General features: G+C 46.5%; 1 protein-coding gene across 1 annotated transcript in view; it reads left to right on the top strand.

Moving 5' to 3' along the window:
- ENTREP1 (endosomal transmembrane epsin interactor 1) overlaps positions 1–27,349 on the top strand; it is an 82,217-nt gene that overhangs the window by 47,981 nt on the left and 6,887 nt on the right. Inside the window, exons 4-9 of the mRNA XM_055121334.1 lie at positions 10,443–10,571; positions 12,892–12,999; positions 13,141–13,274; positions 23,164–23,293; positions 23,458–23,536; positions 26,524–26,676. Of these exons, the coding sequence (XP_054977309.1) occupies positions 10,443–10,571; positions 12,892–12,999; positions 13,141–13,274; positions 23,164–23,293; positions 23,458–23,536; positions 26,524–26,676 (733 nt within the window). The remainder of the gene's footprint in view (positions 1–10,442; positions 10,572–12,891; positions 13,000–13,140; positions 13,275–23,163; positions 23,294–23,457; positions 23,537–26,523; positions 26,677–27,349) is intronic.

Consider the following 27,349-nt stretch of genomic DNA (forward strand, 5'->3'; position numbering starts at 1 on the left):
CCCCATAGTCTCTCTCTAGTCCCCAGTGGAGTTTGGCCAGAGTCAAAACTGCTGGTTTGTGAAAGGGTGTGGATTTCAGAGTTGTGGGTAAGAGGTTGCATGATTTCTGAAAATTCTAAAACTCTCCCTGAATTTTTGTTATTGTTGGGGGTTTACACCACAATGACAACAGCATGACTGGTGGTGCTCAGGATTTACTCCTGGCTCTGCACTCAGGGATCAATCCTGGTGGGGCTCAGGAAAGGGTCTGCAGTGTCAGGGATCAAATTTGTGCTGCCTGCATGCAAGGCAATCACTCTACCCACTGTACCCTCTCTCTCTCTAGCCCATTCTCGATGTTTTTAAGCCCATGTACTATTAAATTTATTATCCTGACCACTTAGGAGGGAGTCTCATGCTACAGTGTTAGGTCTGTTTGCATTGTTGTGCAACACACCTCCAGGACCATAAACTCTAGAGTAGGTAATGCCCCTTCCTTGCCTTCCCAGCCCCTGGCAGTCCCTTTCTGCTTTCTGCCTGTGAATTTGACTGCGCCTGGCCTCTGAGATGAGTGAAGTCACACCATGTGCCCTCTGTGGCTCGCTGGTCTCATCCTTTGTGATTTTCATCATGTTTCCTGGTTGCACTGTGTGTGGTTCTGTCCTCCCCTTTTAGGCCCTGTCCAAGTCCACCGTCTTGACACATTTCCTTTATACCTTCTCCCCCATGAAGTTTGTGTTGCTTCCTCCCTGCAGCTGGTGTGACTTATGGGGACATGAAGATGGAGAGAAAAATGTCTCCTTGAGACCCTGCTTTCAGCTCTTTGGCTTTACACACAGAGCTGGCCAGCTCTGAACTTTTTATTCTATTTTCTTTTTAAATTTACTGTCTTTTATCACTGTCACTGTCACTGTGATCCCGTTGCTCATCGATTTGCTTGAGTGGGCACCAGTAACGTCTCCATTGTGAGACTTGTTGATACGGTTTTTGGCATATTGAATATGCCATAGGGAGCTTGCCAGGCTCTGCCAACTGTCTTTTATACTAAATTTTATTGAGGTACTGTGATTTCCAAAACCATTAATGCTAGTTTCAGGCACACGTTATTCCAACACCACCCTCTCAACCAGAGTACCTACTACTCTCTACCAGTGTCCCAAAGTCCCTTCCTATCTACATTCATCCTCCCCCGACCCCTGCAAATTCAGTTCTAGGGATCAACTGTCCAGTTCTGTGGCCTTTGGCCATTAGCTGCTTCCTGTGCATCTTTATATCCCACATGTGGGATGATTCTGTGTCTTCCTCCTTCTGACTGACATCACTCTGCGTGATATCATCCAGTTCCATCTATGTAGCACCACATTGCGTGATTTCACCCTTTTTTTTTTTTAATCACTGTATAGCATTCTTCTTCTTCTATTTTTATTTTGCTTTGTTTGGGGCCCACATCCGGCTTCCTCAAAGGCTACCCAAGATGGGTTCCTAGTGATGCCTGGGAGACCACCGGTGCCAGGGAAGGAACCCAGGGCTCCCACACCCAAGGCATGCACACTCCAGCCTTTAGAGCCCTCTCCCTGCCTTCAGACTTCTTAAAAGAACATCTCAGTCATAAATCTCTCTCTGGGACACAGAACAAAAGACAGACTCTTTAGAAAAGGTCACCTTGGAGACCTTGGTTTCCTGGCCACCTCACCTTTCCAAGCCAGCAGCGTGCAAACAAAGAAAGTCTCAGATCTCAGAAAAACAGGGACAAAGCCTTGGACACTCATGACTTTCCCAAGCAAGAAAACTCCCCAAGGACTCACTAAAACTCAGTTGCTTCTTTTTAATGGCTCTCTACGATCTTCGTATTGTCATTCTGTTGCTTAATAAACTCGTGACGAATCACAGACCCCCAGCCTTGGGAGACACTCACAGTCCCACAGCCTTTGCTGGTTGTTCAGGCCCCTGTCCAGCCCCTCACTGCGAAGCTGGCGCTCCCCGTCACCAAGCCAAAGCCCTCAGGTTAGTTCCTGGGTCCCTGCCCTACTTTCTTTGATCTAACAGTGCTCTCTGTCTTCCCAGTTCCCCACCACCCACTTCCCTGTTCATTCCAATGGTGCTCTTCTTTCAAGGCCCCGTTCAGAAACCATCTCCTTCAGCAACGGTTCCTAGGCCAGAGAAGCGAGGCGTCAGAACACCTGCATGTACATGTCATAACATTTCTTTCTTTCTTTCTTTCTTTCTTTCTTTCTTTCTTTCTTTCTTTCTTTCTTTCTTTCTTTCTTTCTTTCTTTCTTTCTTTCTTTCTTTCTTTCTTTCTTTCTTTCTTTCTTTCTTTCTTTCTTTCTTTCTTTCCTTTCTTTCTCTCTCTCTCTTTCTCTCTTTCTCTCTTGCTCCTGATTTTCAGACATCATCTTCCTTCTTTATTTTTATTCACTTTTCTTTTTTTTGGCATATCCTGTAATGCCACTCTCGGCTCTGGTTGCTTTCGCTGCTGCAAGGGCTTAAAGCAAACTCAAGGCAAGGGCCTCAACCCTGTGTCATCTCTTTGGCCCTCTCCTCACCCTGGCTGCACTCTCTCAGGGATAGATTCTGGTTCACTCAAGTCTGGGAACTTCTAGTAGCCCCCTAGGCTGCCCTGTTTCTGCAGACTTCCTTAAAATATTTTTTTTATAAAGCAAACCTTCTTTCCCCAATTATTAATTGCACAGTAATTTAGATGGAACCTATCAAAAGACATTTTGCTTTTGTATTGGGGCCACACGGGGCAGTGCTTAGGGGTTACTCCTGGCTCTACACTTGGAAATTACTCCTGGGAGGCTCAGGGAACCACACGGGAAACTGGGAATTGAACCTAGGTTGGCCGCGTGCAAGGCAAGCCCTGTTCCTGCAGTACTATCATTCTGTCCCCCTCCTCTCCCCAAAAGCTAATCCAATGGTTGCTCCTGATATGTGCTAGACACCATGCTAGAGGTTTTGGAGAATAAATGAGAAGCCCAACCTGGTTTCAATGAGATTCCCTCCTGGCAGTAGGAGTAGGATTAGCTGGACAGATGCTCGTGGCAGGAATGATCAGCGCCCAGCTGGGTGGGGTGGTCAGCTTGCTCTCAGCGTGAGGGGCATCGGAAGAGGCAGAACTTGCCTCCATGGGGAGGGGACAGGCTACCTGGGACACAGATACTTGAGACAAACCTTAATGAGGAGTAAATAAAGGTGACTCGCAGAAACCCTGGCAGGAGAGGCCATGGGCCATTGAATCGAACCCGGGTTGGCCGTGTGCAAGGCAAACACCCTACCTACTGCACTGTCACTCCAGCCCCTAATTTTAAAATTTTTTAAGTGTATTTGTCTCAATCTCCTCCTTCTCCCCTCCCCTCTTCTCTCCCCTTCCCTTCCCTCTCCTTCTTCCTTCTCTCCCCTTGCCAGGGATCTCTACCGCTGAGCCATATACTCAATTCTTTGTGTGTATTTTCAATTAATACTTCACCTCTCACAAAACAAAATGTATAGTTGTTTCTGATTATACAATGGTGAAAATTTGGACAAACCAAAATATAGAACTTAGTCTTGAAAACTCATGATTCTAAGGAAGGCACAGTTAACTATTTGTTTCTACAAGATTTTTTTGTATCTCATTATGCACACAAACACATAGTTTTCTTTCTTTCTTTCCTTCTTTCTTTCTTTTTTAAAAAAATTTCCCAAGATGTGGCCATGCCCATCTGTGCTGGGGTGACAGGTGCTGCGGTTGGCACTGGTGGTGCCTGGGATCCACCATAGGGCTTCTGAATGCAAAGTATTTGCTCTTCCACTTGAGTCATATCTGGCCCCCAAATGTGCATATTTTTCTACCAACAGAACCTTATCATAACTGTGTTTTTGCCTGGAGGAACTTACTTGACAAATGAAACTTTCTGGAGAGACCACATCAGTCACCCAAAATCCTTGGCAATATGCTGGGGTGTTCCTTTTCTTTATGCTCATTATCTTATATAAATAGGTATGAAGTGGGTCATTTGTGACTCTTTAAAACAGGGATTATATCATATCCTCTGCCCTACCTAAAGTTTTTCTTACTTAACCACATATTAGATACAGATCTAACACACACACACACACACACACACACACACACACACACACACCCTTTTTTTTTTTTTTTTAAGAAAGAGCTAGTTCCTTATTGTTGTCTGTGGTTTGGGTTTTGGCCAGTAGGAACAATAGTGCTACTCATATCATTCTGCATGAGCAGCCAAAGGCCTTTCCCTAAGTGTAGGCTTCCACTGTAGGGAATGTTTTTTCTGTTTGTTTTTCTCTTTGTTTAATTTTATATTACCCATTCATTCATTTGGTAACCATTCGTTTTTTTAATGATTGTAAAATTCATTGTGAAATCTGAAATTTCCATTCTCAATGTGAAAATTCATTATGAATCCAAGGTCTATAGGTCATGGAGTTTTGATCAATATCTATGCAGAGCAATGGATAGACGGGACACTCATCCTTACAGATGTACTCATGCATGCATCCTAAATGTGCGTTGTGGTACCTTCTTTCAGGCAGTCTCTGCTGTGTGGTAGGGAGAATTCCAGTTTCTTTTACCAAAGATAAGTTTTTCCTTCGCTTGAGCTTCCAAGCAATGGAATCCCATGGTCTGTTCCTTTTTTGTACCTGAGTTCTTTTGCTCAGTATAATCTTGAAATCCATCCATGTTTTTGTTTTATAATCAGTGTTTGCTTTTTTTTTCACTTTGCAGATCAGTATTTCATTGTGTAAAAACTACCACAATTTGTTTCATCCATTCTTCTATTGATAGACATTTGGTTTATTTCCAATCTGAAGGCATATAATGAACAAAGCTATTGAGAACATTGTTGTAGACTTGGGTTTTTTTTATGGGTTTGTTTTCATTTCTCTTGAATAACTTGTTGGCATGAGATTGTTGCATCATTTGTAACCTGTCTAACTTTATAAAAAAACTGCTAAATGGTTTTCCAAAGTGGTTGGGGCATAATTATATTCAATTTAAATTATGTAGACACTTTCTTTATTCAAGGTCTTTCCTATTTCTACCCATAACCATCTAAGAACAATAAGTACTTCTCTCCTTTAATTTCTCACTAGCTTGATAATGACTAAAGACATTACTGCCCCTTTTTTGTAAGCTCCCTCAAAGATTCTAGCATGCAGCCAGGCAGAGAACCATACAAATGAGTTGATGAGAGGTCTAACTGCCCTAAGTTCAGCATCAGGATGAAGGATGGTGTCTATCATTTGGAAGGGGTGGCTGAGCAGATTTGCTTGCAGATAGGTTAAAGGGATTGAAGAGTGGACATGGAAGATGGATTAGGTGCTTGCCTTGGATGCAACTGACCTGGGTTCAATTCCTGCCACTCATATGATCCCTCAAGCCCCACCAGGACAGATTCCTGAACGCAGAGCCAGGAGAAAGCTTTGTGCACTGCTGGGTGTGGCCTGAAATCAAAAGAAGAAAATGAAAGAGAAGTTACAACGAGTGTTTGGGTATAGTGAGCAGAGACAGGATTTAAAGCAGAAGTGAAGGATCAGGACTAGGAAGAGCAAGAGCACAGAGGATTCACAGCCTGGGGTGCACAGTCTTGGGCTGCGGCCCGCAGCAGTGCACAAGCATCAATCTGCACAGTGATTAAACTTTCAGGCCATCTGCTTTAAAGGGAGCAACCTTCACCCATCTGGAAAACACTGCCATCCGGAGAGGCTCATCCCTGAGGCTCCGGAGAACTGAAGTGTCTGTCTCTGTGACTGTGTTAAAAAAGGGGTGCCCACATAGGCCTGGGTTCTCTTTATCTGGATGCTCTGTAACAAGAAAGGATTCAAGTCGGGAGGGAGTACTCAGTGGAGGACACTGCATCTTACCTAGGGTGGGTAGAATCTGCAGGTGAGGTCTTGAGGCATACCCAGCTCAAGAGGTATACATTGCACTGTGCCTTATTTGAAAAAATGGGTTTATTCTTCTCTGGGGAAGGAAGGCATGGGTCAAAGAGCAGAGCAGAGGCTGATGGATCATCTCTGTGAGCCGTTTGTATGGTGCCATTGAACAGGGTTGTTTGTATCCAGGCGGGGAGTTCTGTGCTGGAGACTGCATAGGGCTGATGATGGTAAAGACTGTTACTGATTCTCAAAAGGGGGCCCAGACAAAGCTGCTGAGAAGAGTTCCCATCTGCCTGAATGGCTAGAGTGGTTTTCCTTTGAGGTGGAGATAAGAGGAGCAGGAGTTACCTTAAGAAATAGGAAACAGGGGCTGGAGCGATAGCACAGAAGGTAAGATGTTTGCCTTGCATGCGGCTGACCCGGGTTTAATTCCCAGCATCCCATATGGTCCCCTGAGCACTGCCAGGAGTAATTTCTGAGTGCAGAGCCAGGAGTAACCCCTGTGCATCGCCAGGTGTGACCCAAAATGAAAAAAATAAATAAATAGGAGACAGAGCCAAAGAGATAGGACAGGCATTAAGGAGCTTGCCTTATAAGCACTGACCTCCATGATCTCCACATATTCTCCCTCAAGTCTGCCAGGAATGATCCCTGAGCACAGAGCCAAGAGTAAGCCCTGAGCACTGCAGGGGATGGCCCAAAATGCACAAATTTTAAAAAATAAGAGATGATAGGAGAAAACTAAAAATAAAACAGACATGTACCTGTGCATGTGCATGTATGCGTGCTTTTGTGTGTGTGTGTGTGTGTGTGTGTGTGTTGTGTAAGTTGTGAAATGTTAGTCTCCATGGAAAGGGTGGAATTCAAATGAGAATGAATTGATGGACTACGGCATCCCTCAAGATATCTCATTATAATTTTTGTATCAGAAAACAAATTTATTTATTTATTTATTTTTAGAATTTGTTTTTTATTAGTAAAATAGGGAACAAGAGGTATATTGTCAACCAATCAACCAGAAAAGGTCTATGTTTGCTTTCTTTTTAAAAAACTTTAAATTTTAAAAGTAGTTCATAATATTTGATTACATTTCATATCAAACACCAGTCCCACCACCATGTTTTGGGTGTTTCCTTCCCCAACCTCAATCCCTGCCCTAAAGCAGAAATGAAATAATATAATATTTCCCTCTAAGGTTGTTTTCCTCCTCCTTTGAGTTCTATCAAATGTGGTGTGGTACTCTTGGAGTATGGGTCGGGTGTGTCCTATGAAGCATTCATTGCCTGGAGGTGCAGGAAAAGGTTCACTTGTGGGAGAAGCTCAGGCCAAGTGTGTGGAGAGTGGCCATGAGCAGGGCGGCAGGGGGCGCCCCTGTGAAACAGCCTGGTGCAGGGTCAGCAGCCTAGTTATGGCGACCACCCGACCACCATGCAGAAAACAAATTTAATGTCAAAATCTAGATATCAGTGGCTGACATAATAATTCATCTCTTTCAGTGTGACTTAGGGACCTGAAATTAAAAAAAAATTTCTTAGAATTCTGGGTTCTGAACCAGGTGAAACTTATTTCCATGCTTCTTGGGAGGGTAGAGGCAGAATCGATCCACCAAGGGCCCAGAGAAGCCCCAGGACCCTACCAGGTGTACCTCTCTACCCCAAAAGAAAAGACTGCTGGGTTAATGTTATAAGTGTAGAGCCAATGTCAACAGTGCAAGCGATGGGGCAAGTAACAACAAACCTGTTTCTCCCTGTGCCAAGCTTCCAACTATGGGTGTTCTATTATTTTACATCCTGACTCAAGGGAAAATTGGAAAAGTGGCCAAAAAATTTTAAAGCAGCTCATTAAAAATCTCTGAGGTTATTCAGCAATGACGTTACCACTTCAAACAGGACTTCAACTAGACTCCAGGAGCACATTGAAGATATGAACTAAGATCTTGTGAGCCCCCATGGATTAGGGGGGCTGTTACTCATGCAGTGCACCCCAGGATGCTTAGACACACACAGGAGCTTAAACTGCCCCGTGCCCTTGAGATCACGTTCGGTGGGGCACGTGATTTCATACGAGAGCCGTTTCCAAGAGGAAGAGAGGAGCTAGGGTTACCAGATTTCGCAAATAAAACTACAGGCCACCTGTTAAATTTAAATGCCAGTAAACAACTCATATTTTTTATTTCCATAAACATGCCCCATGCAATATTTGTGGCACAGTTATCCTGAAAAAGGCTGGGCTGTTCATCTGTATTCAGAGAGAGCTGACCCTTTCTCACCCAGCCTGGCTGGGGTTGTCTGCGTGCAGCTTGCTCACTTTGGTTTGGTTTTATTTTGTTTTTGACTTCATTTTTATTTAGTCATTGTGAAATTACAATGTTATTCATGATTGGGTCCCAGACCTACAGTGTTTCAGCTATCCCTTTACCAGTGTCCATGTCCCTCCATTAATGCTCTGCCTAGGCCCCATTTTCCTCCCACCCACCAGTCTGTGTCTATGAGAGGCGCTTTCTATTTTTATATCTAAGTTTCTGCACTGTGGTTTACAGGACCATTGTTGATAGGGTTTCCTATCACTTTCCTATCACATCTTCCAGCACCACCTCCTCCTCCCAGTTGAATGCTTCCCTCCACCAAGATGTTGCCCTCCTCCCTGTCCTATCCCGCCCCCTCCCCCAGGTGGTGTGTTTCCAACTGAATAACCAGTTCTCATGTTCTCTGCGTATTTGTTATTCTACCATTATGTTTCTTTATATCCCATGTATACAAGAGATCATTCTCTCCCCTCTAACTCCACTCAGCTTCCATCTGACCCAGTAACTCCGCTTCTTGAACATATCTCAAGGGCCCAAAAACAAAATGGAGAAAAGACATTTGCACCCCTAAGTTCCTTGCGGCACTATCCACAGCAGTTAGTTTGCTTTACTCTCTATCCCAGTGACCGAGCACATCATCTCGAGATAGTGTGTTTGCTGCTCCACTGGGTCCCGTGAGAATATGATGAGCAGAGCCGTTTTCTGTTTTCTGAGTTTGTTTTTTGTTTTGTTTTTGAACTGCACCCAATGGTGCTCAGGGCTTACCCCTGGCTCAGAGATCACTCCTAGCAGGCTCAGAGGACCATACGGGATCCTGAGGATCAAACCTGGGTCAATCACATGCAAAGCAAGAGCCCTACCCACTGTACTATTGCTCCAGCCCCCTTTCCCTGGCCTGCAATATATAATCACTGTATCACTGTATTACTGTGTCACACAGAAGAGCCTGGCAAGCTCCCTGTGGTGTATTCCATATGTCAAATACAGTAACAATAACAGGTCTCATTCCCTTGACCCTGAAAGAGCCTCCAATAGTTGGGAAAGATGAATAAGGAGAGGCTGCTAAAATCTCAGAGCTGGGATGAATAGAGACATTACCAGTACCCACTCGAGTAAATCGACGCTTTCAGCAGACTCTCCTTACTCATACTTCCAAACGGTGCCATATTGCAGGCTCTTTCAGGGTCAGGGAAATGAGAACCATTATTGTTACTGTATTTGGCATATCCAATATGCCATGGGGAGTTTGCCAGTCTCTGCCGTTCTGGCAGGACACTCTCGGTAGCTTGCCGGGCTTTACGAGAGGGACGGAGAATGTATATAAGAAAATATAAACAAGTGTGTTAAACCAAACACATGTGTGCTGTTTTAGGTATATCAGTGGGCTGGATTATAAGAAGTCATGTGGCCAAGAATGTGACCGTGCACTTCTGGGAGCTTTGTTTTATAGTCTCTGGATCTTGGCCATTGATGGGATTACATGGCGCTGGGGACAGTTTGTGGGTATGACTGTGAAGCTACTGGAAATTGGGGGATCTGGGTGGAGGAGGCCCAGTCCCAGTCCGAGCAGGCTTGGAGATCTCAGTCCCGGGTCCCACATACCTGGGTTCCTCTGCCAGTTCCTTCATGCGTGAAGTTCATCTGAATGTGTAGAGAGTAGCCCTGAGCATGGCTGTGGCTGGGTTCTGGAGGTTTTGGGCTGCTAGGGCTCTGCTTGGAGTGGGGAGGGAAACTTAACCCGCCTCCCTCCGAGGGACCCCAGTGAGGAAAGCCTGGTGAGATGACAGGAGACTCTGCATTGCTTTCTTCTGGGAGCTTTGTTTTATAGTCTCTGGATCTTGGCCGTTGATGGGATTACATGGCGCCAGGGGCAGTTTGTGGGTGTGTCTGCAAAGCTACTGGAAAGTGGGGGATCTGGGTGGAGGAGGTCCACTCCAAGCCTGCTCAGACTGGAACTGGGAAGTATATCACTGTATCACTGTCATCCCGTTGTTCATCGATTTACTCCAGCGGGCACCTGTAACATAATATCACATTAAAAGCAAATGAGAATCTCGGAGCTGGGGAGATAGCACAGGGTCAACAGTGGGGAGGGTATGCCTGGCACACATAGGGCCACACTTCCATGGACAGACAAACAGACAGACAGACAAGAAATACCTCCTGTCATATCTCACTCTGTAGAATCAGTGCTCCAGGATTTCTTTTTAATTTTTTCCTAATAATTCAGGAATGATTTTTCTGCTTTTTTACTTTCTCCTTACAGGTGGACTTAGGTGAAGGCAAGATTTGCTTCTGTTGTGAAGAATTTCAACCAACCAAATGCACAGACAAAGAAAATGCCTTGAAGCTCTTTCCAGTTCAGCCTTGTAGTGCTGTCCACCTCCTCCTTAAGGTGCGACAGATGGGACCCCTTTCACCAAAAAATGCAACATAGAGCCCTCAGAGAGGCGGGAGTGCGCCAAGTAGTCGGTCCCACCTCCTTCAACCAATTACATCACAAAATAAAAGGGGCCCCCTTTTAGAAAAAAATTTATTGAATCATAGTGAGATACAGTTACAATCTTTCATGATTAAGTTTCAGTCATACAATGATGGAGCACCCATCCCCCCACCAGTGCATGTTCTCCACCTCCAATGCTCCCAGTACCCCTCCTGCCACCCCCATCCCATCCCACCCCTGCCTCTGTGGCAGGCATCTTCCTTCTTACTCTCTCTCTCCTTTTGACAGGGGGGGGGCTTTTCAATAACCTCAAGATATAACTGAGTGTAGGGAAAAAATGATTGTACCTCTTGTTATGAATAGGTACCTCCCTTGTGTTAAGTATAAGAGTAAAAGTTGATAGAGAGTGTGTGGGGGTGGGTGGGGGGTTGGACCACACACGCTTTGCTCAGGGATCACTGCTGGTTGTGGATTGAACCAGGGTCAGCCATGTGCAAGACAAGTGTCTTACCTGCTATACTATCTCTCTGACCCTGAATTGTTAAAAAAAAGGCCAACAACAACAAAAACCATAATATTTTTTTACTCTTTATTGATATCCTGTGATTTACAATACTGTTAATGATAGTTTCATGAATACATCATTCCAACATCACTCAATAGAAAACTTTTAAAAGAGCCAAAACATACACATCACAAGATACATTAAAAATGCATGCCTAGGGGCTGGAGCAATAGCTCAGCAGGTAGGGCATTTGCCTTGCATGCGGCCGACCCAAGTTTGATTCCCAGCATCCCATATGGTCCTCTGAGCAGCGCTAGGAGTAATTCCTGAGTGCAGAGCCAGGAGTAAGCCCTGTGCATCGCCGGGTGTGACCCAAAAAGCAAAAATAAAATAAAATAAAATAAAATATAAATGCATGTCTACTGAATATGAAAATATGGATGACACATAGACATAGATGTGTGCATACACATACACACATATATATGTGTTTAGCGAAGCCATTTATCCATTTCCTGCCCATTTGTCCTTCTTTGGCCTAAGTGAGTGCTGGAGGCTGCTGTTCTGAACTAAAGACTTGAGGAGCTAAAAAACCCAAAAAATACAAGCAAAACAATCACATTACTTCTCATCTAATAGAAAGCAATCATAGCAAGGGTAAGAGATGAAAAGCAAATGATCCCAGGGTCAGAGAGATGGCTTTACGTTCTCAGGCACATGCTTTCCGTGCGGGGAGTCTGAGTTTAACCTCCTGTATCACAAAATCCCCCCAAGTGATCCTTGAGCAATGTTCAGGGATGGCCTCTCTCCACAACCTGAAGGTAAATATAAAAGGAACCTGGAGGAGAATGGTGTCCAGTCCTATGGCCTTTGAGCCTGGTGAGTGGCAGAGGCTATTATCGAACCCTGAAGAATTAGCTTTTGGATAGTGGTAGCTGGTGGTTCACTTTACATCTTTGCTCTGGGTTTTTTTTTCTTTTTTCTTTTTCCTTTCTTGTGGGTCTGAGGAATCTCTAAGCAAAGGGAGAGTTGCTGTCAGCTCTCTGGTTTAGGCAGGATGTGAAAAGGAAATCTTTCTTTGGCTACTGGAGTTTTGATAGCTGAGTCACCCCAAACTTTCTGTCCAGAATTGAACTTGGGGAAAGCCCCAGTAAGGCGCCAGGACTGCGGCCATGGGAAGTTTTGGAATGTTTAGAGGAGAGAGACTCCCTGGCCGCCCACCCATAGCCGCCCACCCCTAGCCTTGTCCTACTTGGGCTGCTTGCGGCCACTCTGCCAATTGCTCTTGAAGTAGAATCAGTGGCCACAGATTAGTGGCTGTTGTCCTGTGTGGATGTTGTGGGAGGGTGGAAATTGAGAATTGCTGCCACCAGAGACACAGGTTTCCAAGAGAAACTCACGGCTTTCCACACAGCGTCATGTTGCTCACACAAAGATTAAAGTTCTGGGACAGGAAATTTCTAAAACAAAAATTTCAATGAAGAAATGCATATAGTTGCCTGAGAGTACTGATGATAAACAGCATCTCTGCGGACTTACCATGAGCTAGACCTCCTCTGTATCCTTTAACATGTTGATGCTGGTGTGCACCACCGGTGGCTCACACTGGGTGAAGCTGAATCTAGATCTCAGCGCTGGAGTCAATGTATTACATTTTCTCATGACAATTGTCCTGTGGGCCAGTATTGCCATTGTAAAAGGTTTTTAGGTTGCACTGTGCTCAACTGCTTTGAAATGCTTAACGGCATCATTGTATCCTTGTCCCAGAAAGTCCTTTTTGCCCTGTGTGCCTTGAATGCCCTGACCACCACCGTCTGCTTGGTGGCCGCTGCCCTCCGCTACCTCCAGATTTTTGCAGCCAGGAGATCCTGCATCGTAAGTCCACATGCTGCACCGCCCCCGCCCCCGCCTTCCCCGCTGTCTGCTCCCCCTTCCCTTTTCCTCAAACCCACTGGCTTCCCCGCCTCAAACCTGGGGGGTGGCCACTGGGGACTAACTGAGGTGCGGTCCACTTAGGATGAGTCCCAGATATCCGCCGAAGAAGTGGAAGAACATGGGCGTCTCCCGGACCCTGACGACTTTGTGCCGCCAGCTCCTCCCCCTTCCTACTTCGCCACCTTCTACTCCTGCACTCCTCGGATGAACCGCAGGTATTCCCCCCACGCCCCACCTCTGCATGGTGCTCTCAGCTCTGAAGGCGGAGGAGCCTTTAGGACTCACAGCCCTTGCTCTGATTCTTCTTTAAAGTGCAGGAGGCTTGTGTTATGATTGAGGAGTTTTCTATTTTCTGTTGCTCCTTCTGTTTTGTTTTGAGGCCATGCTCAGTTGTGCTCAGGGCTTCCTCCTGGTCTGTGCTCAGGGGTCACTCCTGGGGGTCCGGAGGGGAACCCTGTGCAGTGCCAGGAATTGAACCCAGATCAGCCACGTGCAAAGAAAGCACCCTACCCCCTGTACCATCTCTCAGCCCTTGTTAGAGATGGGGTGAAGGTGGGGAGCTGATAAACTGCAGGAAACCAAAGAAAAGTCAAACCTTGACCTAAGGGTATACTTTCCCCCTTTCACTGATCCTCCTGGGGACAGCTGACACCCGGCGAGATAACTGCTGTAATTCGACATGATTGAGAACTGCTGTTGCCTTGGAAATGCTCCCGGGCTGGATCGATGTTCATTATAACCCTCCTCAGCGGGCCCCCGAATCATGAAATTCTTCCCAGCCATTAAAAAGCCAATTAACTATTAATGACATCTCTCTGGTTGAGAAAAAACTAGACATAGGCTATTTGGCTTTCCCTTTTTTTGAAGGTTAGCTCAAAACATGATCAAACATTTCTTTGGTCTCAGGAATTACTGTTTCTGGAAGGAAAAATGCCATGTGTGATCATCAAGTTAAGAGCAGGTTCTAGAATTGTCCAGACTAAAGAGTGTGGGATGGATCCCAGTTGAACTCAGAAGAGATACTAGGCACAAAGACAGAGCTCCCTCACCTCAAACGACAAGGGGGCTGCAAACTTTGAAGGAAGTCAGGGTTGGCTTCCTGGACGAAGGGAGCTTGAGCTTCCAAGAGGAAATTCTTTGGGCCAGAGACTAGTAGTGTGTAGGGAGCTCCCTCTGCATACAGTTGATCTGATTTCAATCCCTTGCATCCTGTCTGGCTCCCCAAGCATCTTCAGGACTGATCCCTGAGCACAGAGCCAGGAGTAAGCCGGAGCATCATCTGGTGTGGCCCCACAAATGAACAAAATTAGAACAAACAAAAAACAGAAATCCCTGAATTCTATTGAAAAAACAAAAAGTAGGGTTTCTGTTTGACATGTAGAGGAACAGAAAGTTTTCCTTTTAAATTTCTGCAATACATGTGGAGTATTGTCAAAAACACTTGGGGCCAGGCATGCAGTTTTGAAAAATAAAGTTTAAAAAATTAAGTTTAAAAAATTAAAGTTTAAAAAATTAAGTTAGCTAAATTTAAAAAATAATTTAAAACTAATTAAAAATTGATTAATTAAAAAATTAAGTTAGCTAAATTTAGACATTGTGATTTAAAATGTGAATAATAAAATTTTAGATGTATAGTGTCACAACTTCACTCCCCCACCAGTGTGTGCATACTCCACCAGTGTCCCCAGGTTCCCCCTCACCCCTGAGCCTGAGCCTGCACATTTTTACGTTTCATTACTGCAGTTCGGTCTCATGCTTACAGGAGTGTTGACTCTAGCAGTTTAAATGTATATAGATAGCTTACCTCTGCATCACCGACGCAGTCAAGGTCCCTGACTTTTGCCCCTGTGTCACCTCCCATCTGCCTTCTTCCTTCCTCCCCTCATTTCTCTTTTTCCCAGCCTTTTTATTTCTGTAATCTAGGGCCAAAGTTTTGCCCACCTTTGACACGTTCCATTCCCTTGTCATATTATTCTGTAGACCAGAGATAGGTGAGAACATCTGATATTCGTCCTTCACTTAAAATGAGCTCCTCCAATTATATCCAAGTTGCAGCAAATTGCATGATTCCATTCTTCCTTGCAACTGTATTACGTATATATAGATACCAAATGTATGTATACTAAAAGACAAGGGAAGCCATGTTGGTCCCCGAAGCTTCATGATGCTAGCACAAAGGGAAATGGGACCAGGGAAGCTCAGAGGTCTGTTATGTATATATACCATTATATACAAATATATACATATACATACAGTAATACAGTGATACATAATATCTATCATACACTAAATTATGTATATGTACCAAATTATGTATATATTATTATGCATATATGTACATACACATATGTATATAAACACATATATACAGCATACGTGTATGTATATACATACACATATGTGGTATGTATAATGGTATACATATATATACCATGTACAATGTACATTATGTATCTATTCCATTATAAGCATATATGCGTTACATAATATCTGTTATATACGTGTATATATACATGTGTATATATGCATACATATATGCACCACATTTTCATTGTCTACGCATCCATTACTGGGCGTTTGGGTTGATTCCATACTGTGGCTATTGTAGTAGGTGCTGCAGTGAACATGGTGTGGGGCCATCATTTGTGATGCTGAGGGAGATGCTGTTGAGCTGTGGTTGCCATGCTCTTGAGACCCTTTGCAGAGTCATTTGCTGGTTTCTGTGACCCACATTCCTATCTGTACCCTGACTCAGAACCAGCATCCTGGCACTAGAGTTGGCCACAAAACCGAAGTGTTCATGGCCTCGTGGGACAGATGGTCAGGGTTGGCCTGGGAGATGGCTCAGCCTCTGTTCAGTCGAAGGGGGCTCCCAAGCAGTGCTCAGGAGACCAGAAGCCACTGCTGGTGATGCTTGGGCAACTTGGCCAGATGATACAGTGCCTGGTGATGCAGTGCTGAGGTCATCAGGGCCATACCAAATGGGGCTGGAAGGTGCACCTTCTGGTCCTGGGATTCAAACTCAGGTCAGGGCACATGCTGGGAGTATACCCCAGCCTCTGAGCTTCCTGGTCCCTCTGTTTCCCTGTCACTTCCAAGCCTCAGGGACCAGCTTTCCTTATCTTTCAGGCCATGAGTCTTGAGGTACAGAGGCTGATGAAGCACACCAGTGAAACACACTTTTTTGTAACACGGGACATCTCTGCTCCTACGTTAGCCACATCACAAACTGTCTGCAGAGGTGTGCCGGTGTGTGCTGGTAACTTAAGTGAAGTGGAAAGAAGAGAGTTTTGAGAAGGAGGAGTCTACAGCTTCCACCTCTGTCTCTGCCTCAGTTAGTCAGGGTGGACCCCCAGGAAAGTGCTTGGAGTAGTGTAGGATGGATGGAAGTCAGCTCTGAGCCTCCCCCACCCCCGTCCTCTTGTTAGAGACCACAGGTCTCACCTGCTCCACATGGCAGTCATCGAACCGCACCTGAATCTCACTTATTCTGTGGCCCGGAAAGGAAAATGCTCCTTGCCACCCCATTTCTCAGGGAGCTGTGGAACTCAGGCTTGAGCGAGGAATTGTTCTTTGCAGAAAAGGAAAGTCAATCCTAAATCTTACCCAGGGTTCTGTGCCTTCCTTTGCAGAAAAGAATTTCAGGAGGAGAGACAGACAGTGCAGTACGATAAGTTGGTTTGGGGACTAAGGAGAGAGGAAGAAAGTTTCATGCTCACGAGCCTCCTCCTGAGGGAAGGGAGCCAAGCATGCACCCAAGCAGGGCTGCAGCAAGTTCCTGGGAGAGAGAAACTTGTTTTAGAAACACGCTCTAAAGTAGGGGAGTTGGGCTGAAGCTATAGCACAGTGGGTAGGGCGGTTGCCTTGCACATGGCCAACCCGGGTTTGAATCCCAGCATCCCATATGGTCCCCTAAGCACCGCCAGGGGTAATTCTTGAGTGCAGAGCTAGGAGTAACCCCTGTGCATCACCGGGTATGACTCAAAAAAAAAAAGTAGGGGAGTTGGGCTGGAGCGATAGCACAGCAAGTAGGGCATTTGCCTTGCAGGCAACTGCCCTGGGTTCGATTCTCAGCATCTCATATGGTCCACCGAGCACCGCCAGGAGCAATTCCAGAGTGCAGAGCCAGGAGTTAACCCTGTGCATCACTGGGCGTGACCCAAAAAGCAAAAAATTTAAAAAATAATAAAAGAAAATAAAGTAGGAGAGTCTGCATCTTGGGCAGAGCTGCAGGCCGCTTCCCAGAGTGGGTGACATGTGCCTTTTCCTGTGTCAGTTTCCCCAGACTCTTCCCTAAAGTTTGCTGGTACCGAGGCCTTTGTTCTAGCAGGGAAACGTCTCCTCCCAGGCAATCCAGCCATGCTTTTTGAGACCTGGGATTCTGCATCTCGGTGGTTTCCTGGCCCAGGCTCCTCTCAGGGGTCCTGTGTCTCAGAGACAGATTGAGCTTCCAGACAGAGCTTTTCTCTCACTACACATTACCAGGGCCTCTGTGTCTCTCTGCCTGCAGCAAAGGTAAAAATGTCTACTCTCGTGGCTGGCAACATAAATTCACTCTTTCAAAAGAATTCCTGGGGCTGGAGCGATAGTATGGCGGGGAGGCATTTGCCTTGCTCACTGTCAGGTTCGATCCCCAGCATCCCATAGGGTCTGCTGAGCACTGCCAGGAATGACTCATGAATGCAGGGAACCCCTGAGCACTGCATTCATGAGTCACTCCAAAACCAAAATAATAGGTAGATAGATAGATAGATAGATAGATAGATAGATAGATAGATAATAAAGCTAATTCCTGCTCAGCTGTGGGTAAGCACTTGGTTGATGGACGAGCAGCAGCAGACAGATTTACCTTCCTGCAGTACCATTTGGGGCGTCTCTCATGTGGGGTGGGCTCCTTGCCTGCTCCCTGCCCCCACGTAAGAGTGATTACCAGTGGGGACACTTTCCTCTGAGCTTGTGTTCCTGGCACAGCCCCGGCCTCACCAAGGTCAAAAGACAGACAGGCTTCTTGCTGAAGATTTTATCATTCAGAGCTTCCCAAAGGGGGCGCGTTGGCAGTTGCCTTCTGGCTTGTGTATTCCCCCCTCTGGCCTTTATACCGCTTCTGAGCCTGTGTCTTCCCTCACCGACACGTCCACATCACTGTTAAGTGCATTTCTGAGAAGGGGTTTAACAAAAGCTCCTTTCAAGTCCCAACTCAGACCCTACACTACCATTCCTCGTTGTGTGCTTCTCACTGTTCATGGCCTGTGCCTGACCCTGAAGAAATCCTTAGCCCTTAATCTTAACTCCACCTTATCAGAGGGCGGCTTTCTGAGGATCAGAGTTTCCATTAGGAATAACCCAGGGGAACTCGTAGCCCTGATGCTGGGGTGGCAGGAGGGACTTTCTGCTTGTTTGCTTAAAGAAGGCAGACTTAGAGGCCTGCCGATAGTATCGTGCTGGGTTTCCAGCACCACACAGTTGCATAGGCATTGCCTGGTGCAGCCCTGGAGACCCCCAGCACTACCGGCCTGGGGGTGGGAGTGGGAGGGTCCCGGGAACCCCCAGCTCACAGGGCCCCAGCAGCACCACACCCTTCGCACTGAGCCATCAGCCCAGTTGGTCAAGAATTGCCAGTGGGGGCTGGAGCAATAGTATAGCAGGTAGGGCATTTGCCTTGCACAGCCGCCAACCTGGGTTCGATCCCCAGCATCCCATATGGCCAGGAGTAATTCCTGAGTGCAGAGCCAGGAGTAACCCCTGTGCATCGCTGGGTGTGACCCAAAAAGCCAAAAGCCAAAATAATAATAAAGAATTGCCCGTGGGGCCCTCAGGTCTCTGGACCAACCACTTGGGAGTCCCTCCCCTCAAGGAAGGTAGAATTCTGGAAGGTGGGGTAAGGCAGCATTGAGTGACTTTTTTTTTTTCTAAAAAAAGGGCAAATACATTTGAAAATTCCTGCAAAAGATATTCATTCCTTTATTTAAAAAAGAAAAAGAAACAAACAAAGAGACACATCAAGCTGTACGCAGGGCTTACTTCTGTCTCTGCACTCAGGGGTCACTCCTGGTGGGCTCTGGAGAATTTATGGAGAGCTGGGGATTGAACCCAGGTCAGCCGTATATAGGCAAGTGCCTTGTCCTCTGTACTCTCACTCCAGCCTCAGACATTCTTTCATTAATTTGTTATTGTGGGATACCAGGGATCAAATCCAGGGCCTCACGGATATGAGTTAAGTGCCCTATCTGCAAGCTACATCTCCAGCCCAAGACATTCACTTTTTTTTTTATGAGCATCTGGCCTCTCTCTCTCTCTCTCTCTCTCTCTCTCTCTCTCTCTCTCTCTCTCTCTCTCTCTTTCTCTCTCTCTTTCTTCCTTCCTTTCTCTTCCTTCTTTCTTTCTTTCTTTCTTTCTTTCTTTCTTTCTTTCTTTCTTTCTTTTTTTCTTTCTTTCCTTCCTTCCTTCTTTCCTTCCTTCTTTCTCTCTTTCTTTTTGTCACACCCGGCAATGCACAAGGGTTATTCCTGCCTCATGCACTCAGGAATTACCCTTGGCAGTGCTCAGGGGACCATATGGGATGCTGGGAATCGAACCTGGGCCGGCCCTGTGCAAGGCAAACACCCTACCCGCTGTGCTATCACTCCAGCCCAAAGACTTCACTTTTAATAAAAATATGTTCCCCTTTCCCAGATGTCTTAGGGTGATGGTTCCCTGCCAGGGTCCATTTTTTTTTTTGCAGTGATGCTCAGCCCTGGGAGTGCCTTACAGTCTCCTGGGAGCTCCAGCAAGACAGTACCTACCCCCGCTTAGCACAGTCAGTCAGCACAGGATTTGCTCCAGGCAGGGTCTGCGCCAGCTGGGGGTGAAAATCTCCTAGGTGGTTTTGTATTATCAAGAGGTTTGAGGTCAAAGGGATCAGGAAAAAAAAAATCCTACCAAGAGATAGTAGGTTCATTTCCTGCCGGGATTCTTACCTCCCAATAGAAGAGAAGGAAGGAGAAGGTGCTTAATAAGATGAGACGCTCACAACGTCTGTCATCAGCATGCGACTTCAAATGAATTGGAAAAGCGTAGAGCAAAGTGAACTCCTGGGCTCAGTGAAAGCTACTGTTATGCCAAAAGGAAAGGTGGTATGTGTGTCAGTGTGTGTGTGTGTGTGTGTGTGTGTATGTGTGTGTGTGTGTGTGTGTGTGTGTGTTTAGGAGGGGAGTGGAGGGGCCTCTTTTGGCGGTGGGGGTGATAAGTTCTGTACACACACAGAAATGTTAAGCTGTACCCCTACAATGCTATCATATTGTCAGCTGACACATACAGTAAATTTAAAACTCATCAGGACGTTTGGCGTAGGCCTTTTCCTTCCTGAGACTGTTGAAGTGCAAGCCCAGGCTCTGGTCATTGCCCACAGTGCTGGGGTTGGAGATGGTGGAGGTGGGCGGTTTGGGTACACAGCCTCAGCGTGTCAGACACCTGCTACTGAGGCACATGACTGGCATTGTTTATGGTTGGGTGGTGTGTGGGCATAACACATAGTGTTTGGGGGTGGGGGGCTCCTCAACACTCGGCCTAGATATGCAGGTCAGAATGTTCTGAGCAGTGTCCCAGCCATGCTGGGGACCACCAGGGCCACACCTATCGGTGCTCAGGGGCCTCTCAGGCTATGCCTGGTGGTACTCGGGGCATCATGGAGTGCTGGAGATTAAACTGAGAATCTCTGCATGCAAAGCATAGGCTCTGCCCTTGGAGCTTTTTCCCTGGCCTACGAATATCTCTTTCTTGATTATATCATACATGCACGCACACGTACACATGTGTGCACACACAGGCACAAAATGTACTCACATGCACACATGTGCACACATGCATGCACACACATGCATATACATGTGTATACACGCGCGCATGCACACACACACACACACACATACCTTCATGCTGACACACTCTTAAGATGTGTTCATATTGGGCTGTTCCTAGTCCCCCTTTCCTCCCAGGGCCAGAGGGCTAAGAGTCTTGATTTCCCTTGGAACCAAGGTCTCAGGGGGAAGAAGGCTGAGTTTTCTATCTCTCTCTCAGACGGCTTATTTCTCTAAGTCCCAGCTCTGCAGAGCATTCGTTATTAGGAAGAAAGGACATCACATCTTTCTTGTCGCTCCTCTGCGGACAGTATTTCTGCACATGTGCACAAAGAGTAAACGGAAACGACTGTCCAGCCAGAGAACAAACCCCACCTGGGCAGAGGAGGGACACTGTGGGAGGGCACAGGCTGAGGGCCCCGGGTTGATGTCTGTGTCCACCAAAACAAACACCCGTGGCAGGAGAGCTGCCCCTGCACGCACTGTCCAGAGTCTGTCTCCTCGCCAGTCTCCTCTGCTTTTTGTCCATTTTGGCATTTCAGCAGCATTGTTGAACTTTGGCCAATGTTGTTCCCCCCCACACCCCCTCCATTATCCTGTAATCCATGGCTTGAAGATAGGTTTTTCTCTTTTAGGACTATTTTAAAGTTTAGTTCTTTGTCGTGTGTGTGTGTGTGTGTGTGTGTGTGTTGTGTTTTCTCTGAAGACTTCTAGAACTTTCCGCTTAAAACATTTTCCCCCAAAGAGCGTGTATCTCCCCCTGTGGGAAAAGCCACAGTGCCCACACCCCACGTGCTCAGCCCGTGCTTGGTGCGTCACCCCTTTTGGCAGAGCCAGTGCTCCCTGCCGCTGTGTATCCTTTGTCTCTGAGCTCTGACCTCATTCTCTGCCCTCTTCTCTTCTCCTCCTAGCTGTGCTTGCAGTGAGCAGCAGATGCGCCTGTCCATGGTGCTCACTGGGGGTCTCCATACAGTGTGTGCAATGGTGCTCCCCCCGGCAGCACTCTGTTAGCTGTGGGCTCGCCTGGCTCAGCCTTTAGTGGTGATGCTCTGGCATATTCTGGCTGTAGGGCTCAAGGGAGGTGGGCTCCTGCGGTATTCACACAGGTGCTTGCCAGGGGTGCCACCCCTCTCTGTGGTGTTCCCCAGGGTGACACTCTGCTGTGCCACTCACATATGCCTGGCCATGATGTGGCACTGGATGGGGGGGGGGGCGGTGGAGGGGGGTAGTGGGGGGGGCTGCTGGAAATGGGTGGGGCTGCCGGGAGTGGGTGGGGCTGCTGGGACTGTGCCCAGCACAAGGGGAAACGCCAAGGATTTACTCAAAATAGTAGACAGGGAGGCATCAAAAGTCACAAAACTATTTCCCCCTGGGCCTTATTTGATATTGTTTCTTAAAGAATTCATCCATTTAACGAATAGGTTGACCCCATAAATCAAACATTAGGAGATTCTTTTTCTTTGAGTGAGTTGGGTGGGGTGGGGTAAATTTGGGCCTTACTTGGTGGTGCTTATGGGCTTATTCCTGGCTCTGTGCTCAAGAGTGACCCATGGCAGGTAAGTCTGTGGTGCCGGGGATTTAAATCAGGATCTAAATCAGGTTAGTAGTCACCACAGGTGAGGGCGAGGCAAATGCCTCACCTCCTTCCTGTACTATCTCTTCAGTCTCTGAATCAGACATTTGGGAAACTCAGGCAAGCAACTTTCATCTTGTGATAATAGAAGAAATAATCCAATCTTCCTGTGTCCCTACTTATTTCTTTTTAGTTGAGGTGAATGGCACATGAGATGGAATGAACTCTTTCAGTTTACCCTGCAGTCACCTTGAAGCACTATTGTGCCATTACCCTCTCCTGCATCTAGTTCTAAAGAACTTTCATCACCTCCTAAAGTAGCCCCAGTCCCAGCAAGCAAGAGGCAGAACCCCCCACCAGTCACACACACACACACACACACACACACACACACACACACACACACACACACACACACACTCCTTTCTCTGGCCCCTGGCAACCTCTAATGTGTTTGTGTTTTGATTCTTGCATTGAAAAGGAAAGCTGATTTGCATTTAATATGTTGTCACTTGCAAAAGAGACGGGTTATTCTCACTTTCCCATTAGAAACGGTAGCCAGCAGGGATATCTGGCTTTTCTCAAAGCTCAGGGCTCACTGACCTGACCCTTCAAGGCAAAGTCAGCATGGAGCAGCCTCCATGCAGACGTTCAGTCTGTAGAATGGACTTCCTCAGGCCAACATGCCTTTTCTAGGATGGTTGGTCCTGATGTCATTCCGCTGCCACACATCTATGGTGCACGCATCAAAGGAGTGGAAGTGTTCTGTCCCCTGGACCCGCCTCCACCTTACGAAGCTGTGGTGAGCCAGGTGGACCAGGAGCAGGTATGTGCTTTGGGTTCCTCCTTCTTCCCCTGGGGGAGGGGAGGAGTCACCCTGTGCTGGAAGGATGGGGAGACTATGCCAGGAACTTTCGAAGACGTGTGCTGGAGTCCTGATGAGGGTTGCATTGATTGTCACCCAATAGCCCTCTTGTTTCCTGGGCTCAGGGATCCCCGTGCCAAAGGCCAGAAAGAGCGGAAGCTGCTGCGCGCCCATCGGAGATGACCTGCACGTCCGCCGCTCAAGGTGATCAACCCTGACTCGGGATTCCTTGGGACAGAGAAGTATGGGAGAAGCCATGACTCGAGTACTTGATGGGAGCATGGATATTCTTTAGAGCAAATAGTGCAGGCGACATAGTCTTTCTAGCTACATCTAAGGACGTCTTACTATGATGTCCTAGTAAGGCTTCCAAATGGGAGTTCGTGTGCGTAGAAATAGGGAATTCCTCCTATGGAATGGACGGCAAAGTATGACTTGGTATTCTTGTTATTTTACTTCTCCTGGTAAGATTGGACAGGCTTGGACTGAAACAATAGTACAGCAGGCAGGGCACTTGCCTTGCATGTAGCCGACCTGGGTTCCATCCCCAGCACCCTATATGGTCCCCCAAGCCCATCAGGAGTGATCCCTGAATGGAGAGACATAAGTAAGACTCTGAGCACTGCAGGGTGTAGCCCCAACAACAACAACAACAACAATATATATATATATATACGTATATATATATTAATGAGATGTGCTCTTTTAAAGGGTTAGAGGCTAGGTGGGGAGAGTTTCATTTATTATAGGATGTTTTTTTGTTTTTGTTTTTTTTTTGCTTTTTGGGTCACGACCCGGGTGATGCACAGGGGTTACTCCTGGCTTTGCACTCAAGAATTACTCCTGGCAGTGCTCAGGGGACCATATGGGATGCTGGGATTTGAACCCGGGTTGGCCGCATGCAAGACAAACGCCCTACCCGCTATGCTATCGCTCCAGCCCCAATTATAGGATGTTTTGCTGTGATAATGTCCTGTTACTTATTACCTAGCGCTAAGGTCATGTTCTTTGACTTGTAGCAAATTGTGATTTTTTTTCTGTCCCACATCAAATGCCAGAGTTGGGGCATGGGCGGGCCACAGAGATTGTACAGAGGTGAAAGCACTTGCTTGCATGCGGCTCACTTTGTTTCAGTCCCCAACACCTTAACTGGTTGTCTAGTGGTTAGGATTTGGCACTCTTGGTCCTTAGCACCACCAGGAGTAGCCCGAGCACAGCAGGGTATGGCCCAACCCCCACCCTCTCAGTCCTCAATAAATAAATACGAGAGTCAGTTTGCATTTATCCTTATAATTTAAGGGAACATTCTTCAGCATTTCTCTCTTTGGAGAGGTTTTAAATGGCCCAGAGAATTGTCCACTAGGACAGAACTGCTAATGGTGATAAATAATGCATCGACTTTTAGCTATTACAGATGGAGGTCATTTTTCAGTGGCGCCTATTCAGAGCAGCATTTTGTTCTGTGTGCCTTCCATCTTAAGTAGAATTCCGAAATAATTAAGACTTATGTTGCAGTTCTTTTTTTTCCTTTTGGGGGGTTGGGATGATTTAGCCACACCTATTGTGTACATGAGAGGTTTACTCCTGGCTCTGTGCTCAGGGATCACTCTGGGGGTGCCAAGGACCAAATCAGGGTTGGTTGCATCCAAGGCAAGTGCCTTAAGCCCTGTACTATGTCTCCAGCCCAATTCTTCCATTTCTTAAAAAAAAAAATTCTCTGGGGCTGGAACAATAGTAACAGAGGGTAGGGGCACTTGCCTTGCACTCAGCTGACTCAGGTTCCACCCCCAGTACCCTATATAGTCTCCCCACCAGGACTGATCCTTGAACACAGAATGAAGAGTAGGTTCTGCGCACTATGGGTGTGTCCCCAAAACAAAAATTAAAATTCCCAGACCTTCCTCATCCTTTTAACGGCATGGGGATGCCTGTCTGTCTGGGTTTGGATCTGCAGCTGCTGCTCATCCTGTATAGGATTCCTTCCTCTTTCTTTCTTTCTTTCTTTCTTTCTTTCTTTCTTTTCTTTCTTTCTTTCTTTCTTTCTTTCTTTTCTTTCTTTCTTTCTTTCTTTTCTTTCTTTCTTTCTTTCTTTCTTTCTTTCTTTCTTTCTTTCTTTTTCTTTCTTTGTTTCTTTCTTTCTTACTTACTTTCTCTTTCTTTCTTTCTTACTGCCTTTTCTTTCTTTCTTTCTTTCTTTCTTTCTTTCTTTCTTTCTTTCTTTCTTTCTTTCTTTCTTTCTTTCTTTCTTTCTTTCTTTCTTTCTTTCTCTTTCTTTCTTACTGCCTCTTTCTTTCTGTCTGTCTTTTTCTTTCTTTCTTTCTCTCTCTCTCTTTCTTTCTTTCTTTCTTTCTTACTGTCTTTCTCTTTCTTTCTTTCTTTCTCTTCTTTCTTTCTTTTCTTTCTTTCTTTCTTTCTTTCTTTCTTTCTTTCTTTCTTTCTTTCTTTCTTTCTTTCTTTCTTTCTTTCTTTTTCTCTCTCTCTCTTTCGTTCTTTCTTTCTCTCTTTCCTTCTTTCTCTTCTTTCTCTCTTCCCCTTTCTTTCTTTCTCCTTTCTTTCTTTCTTTCTTTCTTTCTTTCTTTCTTTCTTTCTTTCTTTCTTTCTTTCTTTCTTTCTTTCTTTCTTTCTTTCTTTCTCTCTCTTTCTTTCTCTCTCTTTCTCTCTTTCCTTCTTTCTCTTTTTTCTTTCTCTCTTTCCCTTCCTTCCTTCCTTCCTTCCTTCCTTCCTTCCTTCCTTCCTTCCTTCCTTCCTTCCTTCCTTTCTTTCTTTCTTTCTTTCTTTCTTTCTTTCTTTCTTTCTTTCTTTCTTTCTTTCTTTCTTTCTCTTTTTCTTTTTCTCTCTTTCTTTTCCTTGCCAGCTCCTTCTGAATGTCAGAATGCGTCAGATGACTTGGAGCTCCAGGGATGCAGCATGAACCTGGAGAAGTTTGTCTGCACCTTTAGGGGGGAAATAAACCCAACTAACATTTGGTCACAGGTCTGGGATCTGGGTGTGTCTGTTGTAGCTGTGGAGGGGCAGATTGGAGAAACAAGTGTTTCCCGAAGCCTGAGACATACGCAGTGCCCCGGCCAGCATCCTGAGCAAACGCTGTGATTGGTGTCATCTCTGCTCCAGCCAGCTGCGGCTCACAGGTGTTTCCTGCCTCACTTTGGAAGATGATGAAATCACACATTTCTCCTTTTCTCAAAACACAGGTGGGGAAAGTCCTCAAGTCCCTGGAGAAGAAAATTCAGTCCTTGCCACTCCCAGTGCCAATCAGCTACATCCAGGGAGAATCGGGAGAGCCTTCCACCCGCTGCGATTGCGATCGAAGAGTGACCCCCTGCTCCATCATTCCTCAGAGAGAGGTGATGTCCTGGCCAGGCTCTGTGGGAGCACTGGGCTCCTGGGAAGGTGTCATAGGGAGGCAGGCAACTGGGCCAGCCTGAGCACTGCAGTGCTAGAACCATGGATTGTGAGGGGTTGACCAGTCTTAGGGAAATGCGATGAACATACAGTGGAAAGCAGGAAACCCTGCCTGTGCACCGCAGATACTTGCCACATCATCTATTAAGGCTGAGAGGGTTTTTCTTTACTATTCTTTTTTTCTTTTTTAAGCCATCTGTGCCTCTTAGCGAGACCTTCCGGGACTGCTTCTATTCTGCAGAGCCCTGGGTGCGGAGGGAGCAGCTTCCTGCAAGTCTCTTACATGTAGCTCCAGACTCTGCCCTGGCCCCTGTGTGTGTGTCAGTAGCGGGGGTTTCTGCAGGACTTGGGCCACCTGCGTGGACAGCTGCCCACCCCTGCTTGAAGCTCCTAAGCCCGTTCTCTCCTGGGCTCCTTCGACACCTCTGCTCCAGCTCCACTTCCCAGCTCCTTGGAAGCCCCAAGTCCTATGCATCAGCTCTGGGGGCAAACCTCCAGGCCCATGTCACGGAAGGCTGATGCATCGCATCTGAATGCCACCACGTGCTGGCCAGGGAGTGCTTTGCCCGCTCCACGTGCCCGTGGGGATGCAGGCATTGTGGATGGCTGGATCTG

Source organism: Sorex araneus, chromosome 1 (assembly GCF_027595985.1).
Source record: "Sorex araneus isolate mSorAra2 chromosome 1, mSorAra2.pri, whole genome shotgun sequence".
In the NCBI taxonomy this organism is placed as follows: domain Eukaryota; kingdom Metazoa; phylum Chordata; class Mammalia; order Eulipotyphla; family Soricidae; genus Sorex; species Sorex araneus.